The sequence below is a fragment of the Mya arenaria genome, chromosome 9, assembly GCF_026914265.1.
Source record: "Mya arenaria isolate MELC-2E11 chromosome 9, ASM2691426v1".
NCBI classification, from domain to species: Eukaryota; Metazoa; Mollusca; class Bivalvia; order Myida; family Myidae; genus Mya; species Mya arenaria.
The window spans coordinates 33,240,905-33,260,810 of NC_069130.1; the positions used below are offsets into that span (position 1 = coordinate 33,240,905).

Below are 19,906 nucleotides of genomic sequence, written 5' to 3' on the forward strand. Positions count from 1 at the left end.
TAATCATGGCAACATGACGCTTTTGATAAATCAAGCGTCTAGGTGACATGATTGCAAAATCGAAAGCGAAAGTAGGAAATTTTAATAGTCTATAAATAATTTTATTGTTGTGAAAAAGGTTTTATCATATACACTGTTTTCATTCCTGTTTGTATTACGTCAGGATTTTATCATTACGGTATTGTAAATTATTTTTCATTATTTGAACCGTTAATTAAGTTTAAAAAAGTATGAAAACGGTTGTGTTTATAACATAAAAAGTTGTATACATACATGTATTGCCTATTGACTAATCTATTGGGTGTACATCTAACAAACGGGTATACATATGTCAAGAGATAACGGGCATTCAGAGAAACGCTTTTTATCATTTGATTTTTTTGTTTCCCTGTAACGCCACAACTCTCAGCCAAAAAAAATCAAGTTTTATTGAGGTGAAATTCCATTTCAATTTCACAAAATTCTTTGTTCCTTGTCTGTTGTTAAAATAGATCTACATACACCGTAACACAACGCCGATGTACCCGAATCATATTTCTTTAAATTTAATTATACCTTTTTTAGAATATGACATATACAGTATAAATGGGACAGTTCTAATATGAGGCCGGCAAATTTATTCTTGTTTTTTTTATTATACTTTTTACCATTCTAGTTAGGCACTGGAAAAACACCGACATCAACAACATTTGAGCAACAACATACCAAGAAGAAACACAATATAAGTTGCAAATCGACCAAAAAAACAGAAGATAGAAAAGTAACCTGAAAATGTCCGAGAAAACAGAAAAGAAAAAGAAGTCGAAACACAAACATAGACACATGTCAGCTGACGAGATTGACAGTGTGGTGGACAAGGAAGTCGGCAAGGCAATGAAACAGGTCGGTTAAACCTTCCTAGTTAAGTTTTTATTTCAATATAGGAGAATACAGTTATAAGAAAAATACGCTGAAAAAAACATTTCAGACTAAAAATTGTTAAAATTTCCACACCCTCTACCAACATTTTTAACCAAATCCGTTTCGGCTCGGCCCTAAGCTACGTCACCTCTTACGTCATATCCTGGGACCGCCCCTGATTTCCTATTTTGTATTGAAGACATTGAATGGTTCAAAACCTCTCCAGAGATTGTGCTGAACTGTTCTCTTTTTTCATAACTTTCGGAATTGTAACAAAGATGATCTTATGATAAATGACATTAAGTAGTTTAATGACCTATACAATGTATATATGAAAATAAAGCATCTTGATTTTGTTTGTTGTTCAGATGGAAAAGGCAATGAAGCAGGCAAAGTTGGCAGAGAAGGAGAGCCGACGGGCGTTCAAGCTAGGCAAGGACATTCCGGAGGGCGTGAATTACACCACCGGTACCGACGGCAAAGGTTTGAAGCCGATATTTCTGTATAGAATGTATGTGCATTGGGCTTAGACTTATATAAAGCCGTTGAACATAACAGGGATCCAGGGGCAGCTCCTGGATTCGACGTAAGAGGAAGCGTTTCTTAGGGGCGTAACCTTTTAGCAAGTTCTAGGCCGAAATGCTGCATTTTGGGCGTATTTTTATACTTTTTTCTCCTTTATTGAAATATTAAGTAAACTTGGACGCTTTTAGGGGGGTGTGCCCCCTCCCCTGGGTCCGCTAGTGGAATCCAACCCGCATACAGAGGGCGTATGCTACACCACCGACGGTAAAGATAAAGTATTTGTAGCTTTAATTAATTTGTATTTGTGTATGTGCATTGGGCTAAAACTGAGAATCGATGGGCGTTCAAGGAAAGCTAGGATGTTTTGGAGGGCGGCGTTCTACCTTATCTTGCCCACGATCCTAGCCTTATTTTGCATTCGGGCAAAGATAAAATAAGTACCCGTAAGTAAAAAAAAAAAAAAAAAGTTTTACTTAATTTTGTTTAACTGAGGTGGGAGCATAAAATTCTATCATTCCCGCCCGGGCAAGATAGGTTCAACCCAAGCCTCACACAGGGTTTTCTCGGTAAATCTCGTTTCCGCAAAACATCATAGGCTCGGGTTGGGATATACCTATCTCACTGCCACTGAAGATACTTATACTCTCCCTGATTTTACATACTTTTACGTCTCTTTTCATTTCAGGCATCAAGATCATTCATCAAACACTCTCCCTGATTTTACATACTTTTACGTCTCTTTTCATTTCAGGCATCAATATCATTCATCAAACACTCTACCTGATTTTACATACTTTTACGCCTCTTTTCATTTCAGGCATCAAGATCATTCATCAAACACTCTCCCTGATTTTACATACTTTTACGTCTCTTTTCTTTTCAGGCATCAAGATCATTCATCAAACACTCTCCCTGATTTTACATACTTTTACGTCTCTTTTCATTTCAGGCATCAAGATCATTCATCAAACACTCTCCCTGATTTTACATACGTTTACGTCTCTTTTCATTTCAGGCATCAAGATCATTCATCAAACACTCTCCCTGATTTTACATACTTTTACGTCTCTTTTCATTTCAGGCATCAAGATCATTCATCAAACACTCTCCCTGATTTTACATACTTTTACGTCTCTTTTCATTTCAGGCATCAAGATCATTCATCAAACACTCTCCCTGATTTTACATACGTTTACGTCTCTTTTCATTTCAGGCATCAAGATCATTCACCAAACACTCTCCCTGATTTTACATACTTTTACGTCTCTTTTCATTTCAGGCATCAAGATCATTCACCAAACACTCTCCCTGATTTTACATACTTTTACGCCTCTTTTCATTTCAGGCATCAAGATCATTCACCAAACACTCTCCCTGATTTTACATACGTTTACGTCTCTTTTCATTTCAGTCATCAAGATCATTCATCAAACACTCTCCCTGATTTTACATACTTTTACGTCTCTTTTCATTTCAGGCATCAAGATCATTCATCAAACACTCTCCCTGATTTTACATACGTTTACGTCTCTTTCCATTTCAGGAATCAAGATCATTCACCAAACACACAATTATCCTGGGACTGTCGTGCATATTGAAAGTGCCAAAAATATTCAGGTACAGTACAAGTATATTACTTGAACATGTAGTGTATAAAAAATAAAGCCCTGGCACAGGTTAAAGGCTAGGACTGTCTCTATACTAGATGCTTTTGTTTCTGCTGCTGTTTGTTGATTCGTCTTTTTAGTCTAGAATACTACTATTATTAAAAATTACAAACCCCGCTGGCTTGAACTCCAAGGGACCAGCGAAATTTTTTCGAGCCAAGCGGGAATGGTTATCTTCAGTATTAAAAGTTACATCCAGTTCGAGCAAACGTAGAATTCGAGGCAAACGAGTTCGAGTCAACGAGTTTGACTGTTTAATTTGTAAACATTCTTAGTTTAATGTGCTTGAAATTCATGGAACAATTAGTAATTTAAACATGTTGAGTATTGAACCCGGCTTATTTCTTTATCCGTGTATATACTTTGTTTATCTTTTAGGTTGGTTCCCACAACAACATTGTCATCAACCAACGACGGTCCGGTCGCTCCTCGCGCCACAGAGCCGGAAGTAGCTCTTCAGATGAGGATGAATATCGGGGAAGGGGTGGGGCAGAGGGCGGTGTCAAGGGGGAGGAAGGTCAAAAAGGCGGGGCTTTTGATGAAGAAGTGCAGGCGAGAGTGGATAGATTATTACGTATGTGTTTTAAGTAAACTTATATATTACAGTCGAACCCCGATGGCTCGAACTCGCATGCACGAATTCTTCGTTGGCTCGAACTGGATATTAAGGACCGTTTTTTTATTCTGACGCTTAGCATTTCCACTTGGCTCGATTTTTCCGAGGCTCGAGGTATTCTCGCCGGTCCCCATGAGTTCGAGCCAACGAGCTTCGACTGTATATACTATTAGACTACACCTCTGTTGTCAACACAGGTACAGAAATTCATAAATTACATGTTGTTTTATTATGCGTGTTAAAACACCGTCATTTCTTAACTTGATAGTCATAATAATTTGACTGCTGTCTTTAAAATGTAATTGTGGTAACAGGTTTTTCATCATGGCAGTCATACAGCACACACAATATACCGGTTTTTTGAGTATGATCTTTCGGACTGTAAGAACCCATTTTTAAATCTTCAGCGGGATCGATAGTATTCAGTGATTTTTTTTTGGAATTATTTTTACAGCATGCTCCTTGCAGTTTGGGAAAAATGCCGCCTTTGAGAAAAATACACAATCAGGCAAAAATAGCATACTTTTTACTGTGAAAGAGTTAGTATTGTAAAGATTTTGTTTTTATTTATTAACGTGATGTGCATTTATCGAATTGGGAAAAAATTATAAAATTTTGGGAAAAATGGACAGTTTTTCGCAAGGGGAAACATCTTTTGAAGGCAGTAAATTGCACTAAAATGTCACTGGTCCGTAGTTGTTGTTGTTGTTGTTGTTGTTGTTGTTAACGACTCAAGGTATCTGTAAGTTGGTAACTTAACGATACGTATTGTACCAATCTGTTAAAATTTGGCGAATGTAGAACAGCTGGGTCATTGTGTTGCTTTATTTTTTAATTAGAATCAGAGCGAGAGATGACGTCTGAAGATGTAAGCACCGTCAGCGAGTTTGTTGGCAAAGATTGGAGGAGATTCCGTAAGTTGCTATCAACTTGTAGAGTTCTTTATATATATTTGCCCATTGTACGTCTGGCTTGTAAGATAACTTTGATGTTAGGGGTGCGTGTGGATTAAGGAAGTCAGCAGAGCCTTGGGGCATTCTTATGTGGGCGAAGTCGTCGTTATGATATTATACAAAAACATGTATTAAAGCCACATTGGAAATATGGTGTTTTAAAGTCAATATCATCATAACTTCTTCTTCTTCTTCTTCTTCTTCTTCTTCTTCTTCTTCTTCTTCTTCTTCTTCTTCTTCTTCTTCTTCTTCTTCTTCTTCTTCTTTCTTCTTCTTTGTCTTCTTTTTTATCTTCTTCTTTGTCTTTGTTTTCTTCTCTGTCTTTTTCGTCATAGTTTTAGCTCCTCAGCCGTTTAATAAAATAATGTTGACAATTATGCAGACCCCCCCCTCCCCCGTGGGCCGTGTCTTTACCTTCCAGGTGGCCCCGCAGTGCCGGGGATTTTACCCGGGGTTGGCTGGACCGTAAGTCAAAGTCCCCGCTATTCCCCGGACCTGGGGGGGGGCGTGGTTACAATTGACTGGTGCATTACAGTTACGCATAACATGACTGTATCATTAGTGTGTAAAGCTTGGAAAAAAAACTGGACGGACGTTGGATTATTACAAGTCTTACTAACTTTCTTGATAACGTAAACACATTCTTAAGTTCCGTTCACATGATTTCAGTTCGAAATTTGGGTTTGGAGGATGAAGCAATAGAAGCATTACGTCACGACCACCACGTGGACGGATTACGTCAGATTTTGTACGAGGGAGTGATGACGTGGAAGAAACGTCGTGGGCGGGTCACGCTCGGGGAACTCGGGCGCGTGCTGCAGAAAACAGGACAATACAGCGCTCTCTCTCGACTACGGGAATAAAGATGTGTTGTAAATGTGTTGTCTATGAATGGAAGTGACGGTGATTTTGAAATGTTCCTTAATTGCAATCTGCTGGTTACAATATTTACAGCTATCTCCGATAAGATTTGATCGCAAATATTGTAATGCACACACACACACACACACACACATATATGTAAACTATATAGGTCATTTGTTTTCAAAAGTCTTTAAAAAACTGAATGTTTCGAATACTGACAAATGTGTACATAATAAAAAAATAATTATGAACATGTTAATGATGTCTTTCATATTTTGTTTTATCCCCCCACCCTCACCCCCACCCGTGTCGATGTGTGGAGGAGTTGATGAAGGATTGTCCCCCCTTATCCGCCCGTCAATAAAGTTGTTTCTTTGTTTGTCCGCTCCAGTTAGAAGGATTTCGTCGAAACTTTGATAATATGTTACACTTAACAAGGTGACCTAAAGAACCCAAGTTTGAGCATGGCTGAGTTGAGGTCAAATTCACTGTACAACCTCAAACGTTCGGGGCTTGGTATTCCTATCGGCTCTATTTCCTTACACCTTTGAATTAGGAGTATATCAATGAAACTTGGTTTACCTGATCAACTCCTCAAGGCTACGCGCATAACTTATATGAGAAGCTCGGAGCCCATCCAGGTCAAGGTCACGATTTTCTAATTCTTATTTCGTGTCGGCTCCATAAATCTTACATTAATGGTGGTAAATTAAGTTTAATTCCTGGAATTAACGTGTAGAATCCTTGTTTGCTCAAAGTCAACGTCACAATATTAGATGGAATGTTTGATTTCCGCGTTCCGTATCCATATCCACTAGCAGGACGAGGAGGGCGCACCCTGCCCCCCTCCCCCAAAAATACCCCAAGTTTACTTTTTATTACAGTACAGGAGAAAAATAAAACTGAAAAAATACACCCAATTTGCACCATCTCGGAATAGAAATTGTTAAAATTTTCCTGGAGGAGTACCCCAAATCACCCTGCCAACACTTTCAGCTAAATAAACTGCGGTTATGAAGGAGGGGCGCAAGTCAAAAGGTTACGCCCCCCTCAGTAACACCACCTCTAACGTCAAATCCTGGATCTGCCCCTGATATCTCTAGCAATCATTGATGATTTTAATAAAACATTTGTCAAAGTTTTTTTCTTCGACACTGAATGTATTTTAAAATACCCTCGATGTATGGCCAAGTTACAGCAAAGTTTCACCGATGACCATTGAGTGTGACCGTGACATTTGACCTACATTCAGGGCGCTTACACTTACCGACAGTTTCTCATGGTAAATATGCCAATATGTGCCAATTTATTTCAAAATTCCTAACTACATGACCAATTCACAGCACGGAAAACACAAAATACAAAGAATTTTGACCAATGACTCATGAGTGTGACCTTGACCCACATACAAGGGTCTTTGCAAGTGACACGCGCTCTTCTCATGGTGAACCTATGTGCCTGATTATTTAAAATTCCCAATGCACGACCAACTTACAACCTGGACATGTCAAATATAAGGAATCTTCACTAATAGCCGTTGAGTACGACATTGACCCTTGACCTACATACATGAGTCTTGAATGTAACATTTATTTTTGGAAAATGGGAATATTTCTCCCACTCCTCGGGCACGCTACGAAGCTCTCTGCTTCCAGGACTCCTACAAATGTTTATGTAACGGGGGAGGAATAAAGTTTTCAGTACAGTCGAACCCCGTTGGCTCGAACTCGCTTGACTCGAATTCCTCGTTGGGTCGACCCAGATGTATAGGCCAAGTTTCTTTATACTGAATGAAAACAATTCCGCTTGGCTCGAATTTTCCGAGGCTCAAGGTATTTTCGCCGGCCCCTGGGAGTTCGAGCCAACCGGGTTTACTGTATATTTGCATTGTAACTGTTTTGTTCCCTTGTAAATAAATAATTACAAGATGCATAGATGATCAAAAGGATGCGAAACGCTTCACTATTGTTTTTAATCATACATTTACAAGATGCTGTGTTGCAGTGAACGAAGAGCATGAATAAAAGACAGCACATGTTCATGTCCTTAATTTGTTCACTCCAGACTCTTAACAAAAATACTTACATTTACGACACTACTGAAATCATTAATAACATGATCACATCATAGGTCTTAAAAGCATTGCCAGGAGATCATTCAAGCTTGATATGTGAGTAAAGATATCACTACAGAATCAATGAATACATAAAAGTTATGATTAATCTTGCCTAAATACATACATATATGTGTCATGGTTCTGTTTCGTTTTAATCAAACATCACAAGTTTAAATACAAGATGATCTTTCGTTCATTTAAACACTGTTACTAAAATAGTTCATATTATTTTTATTATTATTATTTAACGTAAATTTCATGGAAACACTTTAAGTCAGCTTGTGACAGAGAGGGTATTTCAATGCATTTCTGTTCATGCTTATAAAACTGGGATTCCTTGTATCATTCTGTATGTTATGCAATTATTATTTCCTTTAACTATTCTGTATGTTATGTAAATAGTATTTCCTTGACATATTCTGTATGTTATGTAAATAGTATTTCCCTGAATTATTCTGTATGTTATGCAAAAAGAATTTCCTTGAATTATTCTGTATGTTATGCAAACGGTATTTCCTTAAACGTTTCTGCATGTTATGCAAATGGTATTTCCTTGAAATGTTCTGCATGTTATGCAAAAAGTATTTCCTTGAATTATTCTGTATGTCATGCAAAAAGTATTTCCTTGAATTATTTTGTATTTCATGCAAACGGTATTTCCTTGAATCATTTTGTATGTCATGCAAACGGTATTTCCTTGAATTATTGTGTATGTCATGCAAACGGTATTTGCTTGAATTATTCTGTATGTCATGCAAACGGTATTTCCTTGAATTATTCTGTATGTCATGCAAACGGTATTTCCTTGAATTATTCTGTATGTCATGCAAACGGAATTTCCTTGAATTTCCTTGAATTATTATGTATGTCATGCAAACGGTATTTCCTTGAATTATTCTGTATGTCATGCAAACGGTATTTCCTTGAATTATTCTGTATTTCATGCAAACGGTATTTCCTTGAATTATTCTGTATTTCATGCAAACGGTATTTCCTTGAATTATTCTGTATGTCATGCAAACGGTATTTCCTTGAATTATTCTGTATGTCATGCAAACGGTATTTCCTTGAATTATTCTGTATTTCATGCAAACGGTATTTCCTTGAATTATTCTGTATTTCATGCAAACGGTATTTCCTTTAATTATTCTGTATGTCATGCAAATGGAATTTCCTTTAATTATTCTGTAGTTCATTGAAATGGATTTCCTTGATTTATCTTAAATGATACCGGTATAGTTTAGTATAACCTTTCAGCTTATTTTACATCTTATACCTATTTTCTTGAATTACCCAGTATGTAAGTAGTTTCCTTGAAAATTCTAGTACTTTTTTATATAAAACTTTCAGGTTTATTCTAGGTAAGATTTAAGTTTTGTTGGGAATCGGATCCAATTCGACTATCGATAATCGGTCCACTCAAGTAACCGATTATCGATAGTACAATCGGTTTCTGATAATACCTTAATTGTAGTTTTATTGTTGTACAAAAACTCGCAATCCTTAACATTGCATGCCATATGTTATGTGTATGTTTGAAGTTATTAAGTGCTGTTGTTGTTGCTTTTGGCCATATTATTAATGATAACATCTGAACACTTCCGAATATATAAATGAACTCAAAGGGGAGAATTGGTGGAACTTAACCGAACGCAAATGTCAAGAGAAAAGAAGAAAAACAAGTCGCCGATTGAATCAATGATCGATTATGACCGAATACAATCGATTGTCGCCTATTTCAGGCCCAACCAATTAAGGATTAAAATTCGAATTTTAATACTTATATTTACATTTATTTAAATCTTCATGTCTGCTAAAATAAATAGATTATTTAAGAGCATTTTCTCTTTTTTCTTTCTCTCGTTGTTCTCAACGGTGGGTAAATTAGAACAGCTATCGTAACCTAATTCTATACAACAATAAATGCGCAGATAAAATAGTTCCTTATTTATATGTTTATTTTCTATATTTTCAAGGTCAAGTATATGAGCCGCGTCGTGCGATTTTGGGCCTTCGGACATTTTTTGCATATTTTGAGGTTTTTCATTAGTAAGAAAGCTAAATAATTTCTGAATACAAATCTGTTTTCCGTTTTCAAAAATATGCACAAAAAACTGAAATATACAGATTTAAAGTTCGTGGTCTTTTAATCCGCGTCGACAAGAAAGCGAGCGTCACGACGTTGGAATGACGTTGTTATATAAACAACATAACGTGCGATGGTTTTAAAGAAACAAGTCTTGTAAATGATTAACGTCAATTTTATTTTTTAGCTGACGTTCCTTTAATATGAATAAAAACTAAAATAAAATTTAAACACATTGTCGATGAAGTCTTAAATAATAAAAACAACTAAATATCCAACAATGTGCTTTCAAAACCAAAATATACATGACAAGTAATGTAATAAATATATATGTAACTAAGTAAGTATGTTTCAAATAGCCGTTATCAATCGTCATTACGAAACAAATGGCTTTGAAATCAAACAAGCTGTCAAACTCTTCTTCGGGACACGTTGAATCACTGCACGCTGGACGCACATACTGGCGTACGTGCATCCTTAGGTAACGTCGTCTTTCTGCAGTAAGACCGGCCGGCGTTACTGTGTTTGGCATTCCCTGAGGAAGAACAGCGGCCCGTTTCATGAGCTGCACCCTTGCTTCTGGTTCTCCGGATGTCCGTTTTACATAAACTGCGAAAGAGTCGGCCTTGCAGAAACGGAACGAGTGATATTTTTGAATACCTCGAACCGGCAAAAAATCGAGCTGTAGGTATGACTTCCAGTCTAACCTGCAATTTGTTTGTATCTGTAATATTATTGAGATACTCCAAGTTTCAAGTCCAAGTTTTATTTTCAAACAACTCAGTTCATGTAACATGACAGCATGAGCATGTGAAAAAGAAATACATAATAACAACGAGGCTGTTGTAAAAAAGTTAACATTCAAAGAGAAGTACAAAGCAAATAAAACGGGAGAGACATATGTTATACAATGCTTTATATGAATATGTCGAGAGTTATAGAGTATCGGATACATGTGTTATTGTACAGTACAAATATATTAACATTTAGAACAGTTTTACTATTTCCTTCACAAATTTACACAACTTTTTGTATTTCGACATTTGAGTGTTACACATACACATTAGAGATTTAAATTTGATGACATTCGGATTGATATAGTATTTTTTATCAATAAATCGCTTTCTGCTATTGGTTAAAACTTTACATTCAAGTAGATAGTGATATTCGTCTCCAATGCTACTGTTTGCTTGACACAAAGGACACTTCCTCGATGACATATCAAGTCCAATCCAGCTTCCTGTCTCAATAGGAAGACGATGGTTTCTGGTTCGAAATTTAATCATAAACTTTAACAATTTGTAAGGTGAAGTTTTAAGATAGTTCTCAATTCCGAACTCGTTCTTAAACAATTTATAGTTGTTGCATTTACTGGAAGTGTTAACAATGCTATACCATTCATTTAAAAACAAATCTATGAGTTTCTGTTTGACATTGCAAGTCAACCATTTATGATTTGGAAATATATGTGAATCCCATATATTATTAAGACCACATTTTATGAATATTTTTTTGACAAAAGAAATCCATAAAAAAGTATTGCTACATCAAAAATATAATTACTTAACATTATCGTATACATAGTTGTTACTAATTTTGGGTACAATGGTGATACAAGTTTTGTCCAATATGAAATCATTCTAGTCTCTATGTCAATTGATAACGGTTTGACGCCTGTTTCACCGTATACTATGCAAGACGCGGTGCTTGACTTAACACATAAAATATATTTCAAAAATTTAAGTTGAACTCTTTCTAAAATTTCATTATTGCCATATCCCCAGCATTCACAACCATATAGAAGTATAGGTTTGATCATTTTATTGAACAGATCTATTTGCATATCAATCGGCAGAGCCAAATGCTTACATTTGCTTAGAAGGCAGTACATAGCTTTAAGTGCCTGCTTTGATATTTCAACCTTAGCTTTATAAAAAGAGCCACTGTTGCTAAATACTAATCCTAAATACTATCGACCACGTCCAATGGATTGCCTTTATACAGAAATTGGTAATTACGTCTTCTGCCTTTCTGAATAACTAGAATTTTGGTTTTAGAAGTGTTGACAGTCAGTTTCCATAGGTCACAGTATTGTTCATAAAGGTCAATAGCATTTTGAAGATCATCAGCTGATTCGGATATGATGACAGTGTCATCTGCATACAAAAGTACAAATAATTTCAGATAGGCGACCAAATTATTATCTAATGGGTGGGTATTACTACTGACACCGTGCAAAACTGTACTATTTCGAAAATATTCATGCAGATCATCTAAATAATAAGAAAACAATAATGGCGATAAATTTTCGCCCTGGCGTACACCAATGGAGCACGGAAAGTAGGTTGAATGATTTCCATTAACAGACACACACGATTTTGTATGATTATACATCGATTTCACAACATCCAAAAACAGGCCGTTGATATTGTATGACATTAGCTTGGACCATAGTAAAGATCTATTTATAGTATCAAATGCACCTTTGAGGTCTATAAAAGCACAGAATATTTTTTTATGCTTTTGTAACAGTTCAATTATACAATTTAACACAAACATGTTATCAACAGTAGAATAACCCTGTCTAAAACCGGCCTGGTATTGATTAATTAGATCGTATTTGTCACCGAATTTCTGTAGTCTCGAATTTAAGACGGAGGTAAAAAGTTTTCCTATACAGCTTAGTAAAGTAATTGGTCTATAATTCGTAGGATCATGTATTGATCCTTTATTTTTATATATAGGGTTAATAACACCAATAGTCCAATTTCGAGGCACAATACCAGACTTAAAAACAATATCAAACAATTTTACATAAATATCTTTCATAAGTGGAAATGAATGTATAATATGCTCATTCAAAATATTATCAATTCCACTAGCTTTGTTGTTTTTCAAAGATTTTACAGCATTTCTGATTTCTTCTTCGGAAATATCACAATTCAATATGTCATTATTTGCATCAGAATGGATATTTCGTACATTATTTTGGATACCTGTAATATTATTGGTATCGTCCGCATTGACATTTCTAAAATGTGTTTCTAGATCGCTTAAGCTAGCAACAATATTTGCTTTCTTTTTACCGTTTAAAATTTTCCAAAATTTTCTAGGATTTGAGGTTTTCAACGACTTTAACTTTGTAACATTATGATTTTGAAACGTTTTGTAAGAACTTCTAAGTGACTTTTTGTAACATTTGCTTGCTTGTTTTAACACACTCTTGTTCTCGTCACATTTTCGTAACTTGTATTGATATTTTGCCTTATGTAAATTCTTTCGTGCATGACTGCAGTTCTTATTAAACCATTTTGGCACCTTTTGACTATTATCACTATATACATGTTTTGATTTCCTAACAGCAAAACTTTTACTGCAACTCGTATGATATACATCACAAATACTTTCTACACTACTATCAACAGCTTCAACTGAGTACATATTAGTTTCATCTAAGGCACATACATTATTGTAAATGTCATTAATTTTGTCTTCATCAATATTTGAAACGAAAATATTTTCTTTCCCTTTATCCCAGTAGTTCACTTTGGGGATATTTACATTCAGATGCGTATTAATAACTCTTCCAAAATCAAACACAACTTCGATAGGGCAATGAACATCTGAAAGAAGTGAACAAAAATCTAAAACTTTTAAGCTTATAACATTATGAAATAAAGACGGCGAACACATAAAATAGTCCACTGTGCTGCTACCTTTACATGTAACATTACCAGATTTATCTCCCTTCACTCTGCCGTTAAGTATATATAATCTATTTTGATTCAAAAATTCTATCAGCTTATAGCCGTGATTGTTAGTCATATTATCACGATTATTTCTTTGCAAGTTTAATCCAGCTTCAAAGAATAAATGTTCGTCACTAATTAATTCGTCATAAACGTCTAAAAGATTATTTTCACGGAAAATATCATAGTCTGGCCTAACATAGTCTTGTAATTGTTTTGTCCTCGAGTTCCAGTCACCAAACAAACAAACATTTGAAAATCTATGAGATAACGAGTCAATTTCGTTCTGAATTTCAATAAATGCATCGTCGTTGTAATAAATAGAGCCCTCTGGTGGCAAGTAGACTACGCCATATAATACATCACCACACTTTGTAAATTTGTTATGTAGTTTAAACCATAATATATATCTACTTGGTGTATCAATTACAGAAACAAGAGTATCTAAATGTTTTTTGACAGCTAAGCATAAACCGCCTGATTTTCTAGACGCAATAGTTTTCCTATGTTTGAAATGTAAATTGAAATTCTTAAATTCTAAAATGTCTAAGCTATCACTTTTTGTTTCCTGAAAGCTGTCACGTAACCGTCGTTACGTATCAACTTTAAAGTGTCACGTAACATAAAAGTTACGTATGAAACACTTTAAAGTAATAACAAAAATCAATAATAGAATTCAAAGTTTATTTGTATCAAAAAGTAAATACCTCATCATGGTGATCAAATGTAGATTCACTTAGATGCTGACAGTTCGTGATAGCCGCTGGCTATTAGACCAATTAGCGTGACAGTTCATGACTGTAGAATACATCTTTTTGTATATAACAAGAAATTAGATATGCATACCTGTCACAAACTAGACGAGATCAGCAGTATATATGAACGCATGTTACTCATTTAGTTTAGGTTAGGTTTTGGGCATTAACTGGACATATGGCCCGTATGATACTTTATTATATACTGATTATTATACTTAGAAAGAACGGTGAACAATAAAGACTTAGAACACTTGAACAGTTGTTGGTTGGTTACTGAACGAACTATCACGAAAGTTAAGTGAGCGTTGGCGTTACGCGACACGTAAAAGTTTGGCGCCTGCTGACCGAAGATATTCAAGAACAGGGTTGACGTGGAACACAACGGCGAAGTACTAAAGACCACCTGAAACGAAATAGGGGTGAGTGACAATTTCGGTTTTATTGGATAACATAGAGAAATGGCAGAACCAGATATTAGTAGAATTTTTCAAAATTTAGGGGAACAATTACAAAATGTATCGGCTGTAGTAGGCACTCAGAGTATATCACAAGTAGTACCATATTTTGACGGGGATACCAAACAATTCAAATATTGGATAAAAAATATTGAAAAATACGGCGTTCTTACGGGTCTAGATAGCGAAAGATTAAAAATGGTAGCATATCAGTCTAGCAAAAATGCAGTTAGTGATTTTATACAAAGATATCTAAAAAGTAACCCTGATGATAACTGGGATACACTAAAAGGGGAATTAAAATCAAGATTTTTCGGAAGTACAAGATCCACAACATGCTTTCTGTCTATTAAGGGCAATAAAACAGACACCAGGGGAAAATGTTCAAATATATGCAGAACGACTTTTAACGATGGCGGAAGAAGCTTTCGTAGGTCATAACGGCGACCTAGTAGTTATTGAAAGGCAACTAATAGGGTTCTTTATTGATGGTTTGGCACATGATTTCCTAAAAATGAAAGTAATGCGAGAAAATCCAGATACTCTTCAAGCCGCGGTGCGTAGTGCAACAAATGAACAAAATCTTAGAACTAGATTTAATCTTCGAATAGGTAATGCGCCGAGTCAAAATAGCAGGCATATATTAGCATCAATGATAGGCATGAACCTATGGAAATTGATCATTTAAGACCAAATAAATACTGCATATACTGTAGACGGCCCGGTCATAACATAAAAGATTGTAAATCAAGAAAACGCGAAATAAATGCCATAGGTAAAGAATTTCAAGTTCAAAATAACCAAATTAGTGATAGGCCAAATAACGATTGGAAATCAAAGATTGAATGTTAGAATTGTGGGAAAATGGGTCATTTTCAAAGGGAATGTCGAAATGGCAGGAGACCATATTACGCCTCACGTAAACAAAAAAACTAGGAGTCTCTTATCATAAAGAAGTCGGTGATAGGAGAAAGTATATGTCAACATTCACTATAGCAATTTGTGGGAATCCAAATTCATGTCTGATAAAAATAGGAAACATTTCTTTTAGAAGTTTAGTAGACACAGGTGCTGAAGTTAGTTTAATTAGTCGAAAGGCTCTTAGGTTATTGCAAAACAAACCTAAACTCTCAAATAAACGCGCTCATTTACAATCAGTTAACGGTAATTCGCTACAAGTTGATGGCTCAGTACAATTTAAATTTAAAATCGACCGAGTTCACAAAGTGCACGAATTCTATGTTGTCCCAAATATAAATAGAAATATCATTTTAGGCAGGGATTTTTTATCAAAAAATGGGGTGCGACTCTATTTTGATTTAGAATGTATGCGCATCGATGACAGTTATGTACCTTTGGAAGAAGATTTACATATTGCATCAATTGTGAGACTTCAAAAATGTACTGTCTTGAAACCACAAACACGGTATTTATTAAATGGTAAAGTAAAATCAAATCCCAATATAGATACAAAAAAATGTTATGAGATTAAAAACATAAACAATTCATTTTTAGATTCTGAACCAGGCCTTGTAATTGTTAATTCCGTGGTTAAATTTCAAAGCAAACGTACATTCCCAATTGCAATTATAAATAACACTCATAAAACAATTAAGTTAAGAAAAGGCAGTGCTATAGGCAAAATTGAAAAATTAGAGGCTCAAGAGATTGCTTCTGTTCAAAATACTTCGGTTAAAGGTAATCCAATGACTGATGATGAAATTTTGACAGACTTACGAGTACCCAAAGATCATGCTGAAACGATCTTACCAATTATAATGCAAAATCGAAAACTTTTCGCTAAAAATGACTCCGACCTTACTCAAACTGACACCGTTACCATGACAATCGAGACAGGAGATCACCCCCCAATTAAATTACGACCATACCGCACACCTTTGAATAATAGGAAAATTATTGACAATGCAATTGACGAAATGCTTGAGGCAAATGTAATTAGGAAGTCACATAGTCCTTGGAGTTTTCCCATTGTAATAGTAGATAAAAAAGATGGCACTAAACGATTTTGCGTAGATTTCAGACAATTAAACAAAATTACAAAACCCACATCTTATCCTTTACCTCTCATAGATGACATATTGGCTATTTTAGGTAAAAGTTCATGGTTTAGTTTGCTTGATCTTAAATCAGGATATTTCCAAATGAAACTTGCAGAACAAGATAAAGAAAAGACTGCTTTTACGACCGGATTCCGTGGTCTTTATGAGTTTAATACTTCTCCGTTCGGCCTCTGTGGAACTCCTGGACGGTTCCAAGAATTACTTAACCAAGTATTAGAAGGCTGTGAAAGTTTTGCCATTGCGTATTTAGACGATATCTTAATATTTTCAAAAACAAAGGAAGAACATTTGGTACATCTCCAAAAAGTATTCAAACAACTTGAAAAACATAAACTCAAGTTAAAACTGAAAAAATGTCAATTCATGCAAGAAGAAACACAGTACTTAGGTTTTGTTATTGATAAATTAGGAATCAGACCAGACCCTAAGAACGTAGAAGCAATTAGACAAATTCCAACTCCTAAATGTGTAAGAGATGGTAGGTCAGTCTTGGGAGCTGCCGGCTTTTACCGCAGATTTTGTCCAAAGTATTCTGAAATGGTTGAGCCATTGATTAACTTAACTAGGAAAACAGTCAAATTCTTTTGGTCACCAGACTGTGAACGAAGTTTTCAACTACTTAAAGACAATCTGACGAAAATTCCTTATTTATCTTATCCTGACATAAACAAGCCATACATTTTGTATACAGACGCTTCAGATAAAAATATCGGAGCATGCCTCACACAAAAATGTGAAGAAAATGAGATTGGAGATTATGCTAATGAAAAACCAATTTATCTGCTTTCGCATAAATTGTCCGATACACAAACTCGGTGGAGTACCGTGGAAAAGGAAGCATTTGCCATACATTACGCATTACAAAAATTAGACCATTATTTACACAATGCTGAGTTTGTTATTAGGACCGATCATAAACCCTTAAAATATCTTTTAGAGTCGCCCATGCAAAACAAGAAAATTCAACTTTGGGCGTTAGGCATAGCTGGTTATAATTGTAAAATCGAATATATACCCGGAAAAACTAATATAATAGCAGATTTCTTGAGTCGCCCCCCATCGTCCGATACTATCCAAATTGACCCACCCACTGATTACGAACCGGATATAAGTGACAACACCTTTCAAATTTCCGAAAATTATGTTCCATAGAATATTAAGCAGGTCAACGCCATTAATTCCCATTATCTAAATAAAAAACAGGTTGTTGATAAAGAATATGAAGAACAATATTCTTTCGTAGAACCGGTTAAACAATTTGAAAGTATGTCAATGGCTAATGAACAAGATCTTGATGCCAATATTTTACAATTAAAGAAAAAACTGCGACATGGTCAGCCTAGCAAAACGGAGCAGAATAAATATATTGAAATAGACCGCATTCTGTATTACTTGTCAAACGCCGATGAGGAGCCAAATTTAAGATTAGTAATTCCCAGCCATTTAACACCTTTAGTCATTACGCAATATCATGATAATAACGGGCACCCGGGTAGCCAAAGGTTATTTTCAACCATTAAACAAAAATACTTTTGGCCTGGACTGTTTAAAGAATTACACGCATATGTTGAAAAATGCGTTACCTGTCAAAGTCGGAATTTAACCAAAATAAAAGCTCCCATGCAAGACCGTCTGAACATGGCACCATACCCATTCTCAGTAGTGTCTGTGGATGTCCAGGGGCCTCTACCCCAAACCAGTTCCAGGAATTGTTATATAATTTGCTTCTTAGATATGTATTCAGGCTTCGTAGAGGCTTTTCCAGCACCTGACAAAAGTTCAGATACCTTAATACACTTACTGGTAGAAGAAATCTGTTGTAGATACTCAACTCCCCTTCGTTTAATCTCCGACAATGGTAGCGAAGTAACTAGCGGTGCTTTCCAGGCAGTTCTGAAAGAATTAAACATAGATCATGTAAAAACTTCCACCTATCATCCTCAAGCCAACGGTCAAAATGAAAGATCTCATGCAACTATCAATAACATTTTATCAAAACTAGTAGAGGGTAATGTCCGACAATGGGATGTACATCTTAACATGACCCTGGCAGCAATGAGATTTTCAACATCAGAGAGCTCTAAACATTCACCCTATTTCCTTCTTTTTAATCGAGACCCGGTTCTTCCAATCGATAATCTACTTAAGCCCAGAATGAAATACCATGGCGAACAGTACTATCAAATTATGCTTAATGCACAACATAAAGCATTTGTAGAAGTCCGCAGACAGCTTAAAAAATCTAAACGAAAACGAGTAGAGTATGCAAATAGGAATGCCAAAGACATACGCTTTAATTTAAATGACCCTGTCTATTATAAGAACTTTCAAAGACATAATAAATTGGATGCTAAATGGAAACCGTATTATCGGATAATCGAACAGAAATCACCACTAACCTACCTAATAAAAAACCAACTTGATAACTCTATTGTTAAAGTGCACGCTGAACAAATACGACATGCAAAAATTGACGAATGGCCAATTCCCAAAACAACTAATAAACGACCTATACGAAGAGCAAACTATGTTGTCCCACCAAGTGATTTATCAAGTTCTGATTCAAATGATTCTGAGCCCATTGATTCAGAACCCCATCAAGTTAATTTACCTCCTATAACAAAAAGAGTTAAGCAAGAACTTGGCACCGAGTCTGATAGTGAAAATGAAATACCCCTCGCAGAACTCCAAAAGATTCTACGAAATAAATCTAAAGCCACAGAGAGGCCAACAGAGGTGACGAATGATACTCTAAGCAGTTCTGATTCTGAATCTCTTATGAGCGGCATCAATCTAAATAACCCACCCGCAGATACAAATCATATTGATTCTGATAATTTGATAACCCCTGAGTCTAGCGACGATGAAGCAATGAATATTGAGGCTGTTGCAGCTCCCCCACTTAACGTCAAAAAACATAAGAAGGATTCGAGGCATAAAAAGAACGCAATAAAAACAATGTTAAAATGTTTGTCCGTTAAGCTGTAATCACAATTCCTTTCTTATGAATACGATGTGCTAAACATCAGACACCTACACCTTGCGACTACGAGTTGCTTTAAGAATGTTGACATATGTAGAAGACTTCACACTATATAAGTGCATTGTGTGAAAATACAGTAATCGTGTGCAAATA

General features: G+C 35.6%; 1 protein-coding gene across 2 annotated transcripts; it reads left to right on the forward strand.

Annotated features, from left to right (window-relative positions):
- The first annotated feature begins 59 nt into the window (after positions 1-59).
- Positions 60-5,784, forward strand: LOC128246559 (protein immune deficiency-like). 2 transcript variants are annotated; one of them, XM_052964819.1, is made up of 7 exons: positions 60-178; positions 656-882; positions 1,269-1,383; positions 2,969-3,042; positions 3,471-3,666; positions 4,548-4,622; positions 5,331-5,784. In XM_052964819.1, exons 2-7 carry the CDS (start codon positions 772-774, stop codon positions 5,522-5,524), a joined length of 765 nt encoding a protein of 254 aa, XP_052820779.1. In that variant the 5' UTR covers positions 60-178; positions 656-771; the 3' UTR covers positions 5,525-5,784. The 2 variants fall into 2 exon arrangements, with proteins under 2 accessions (XP_052820779.1, XP_052820780.1); XM_052964820.1 differs by having other exon boundaries at positions 67-178; positions 660-882.
- The last annotated feature ends 14,122 nt before the right edge of the window (positions 5,785-19,906 follow it).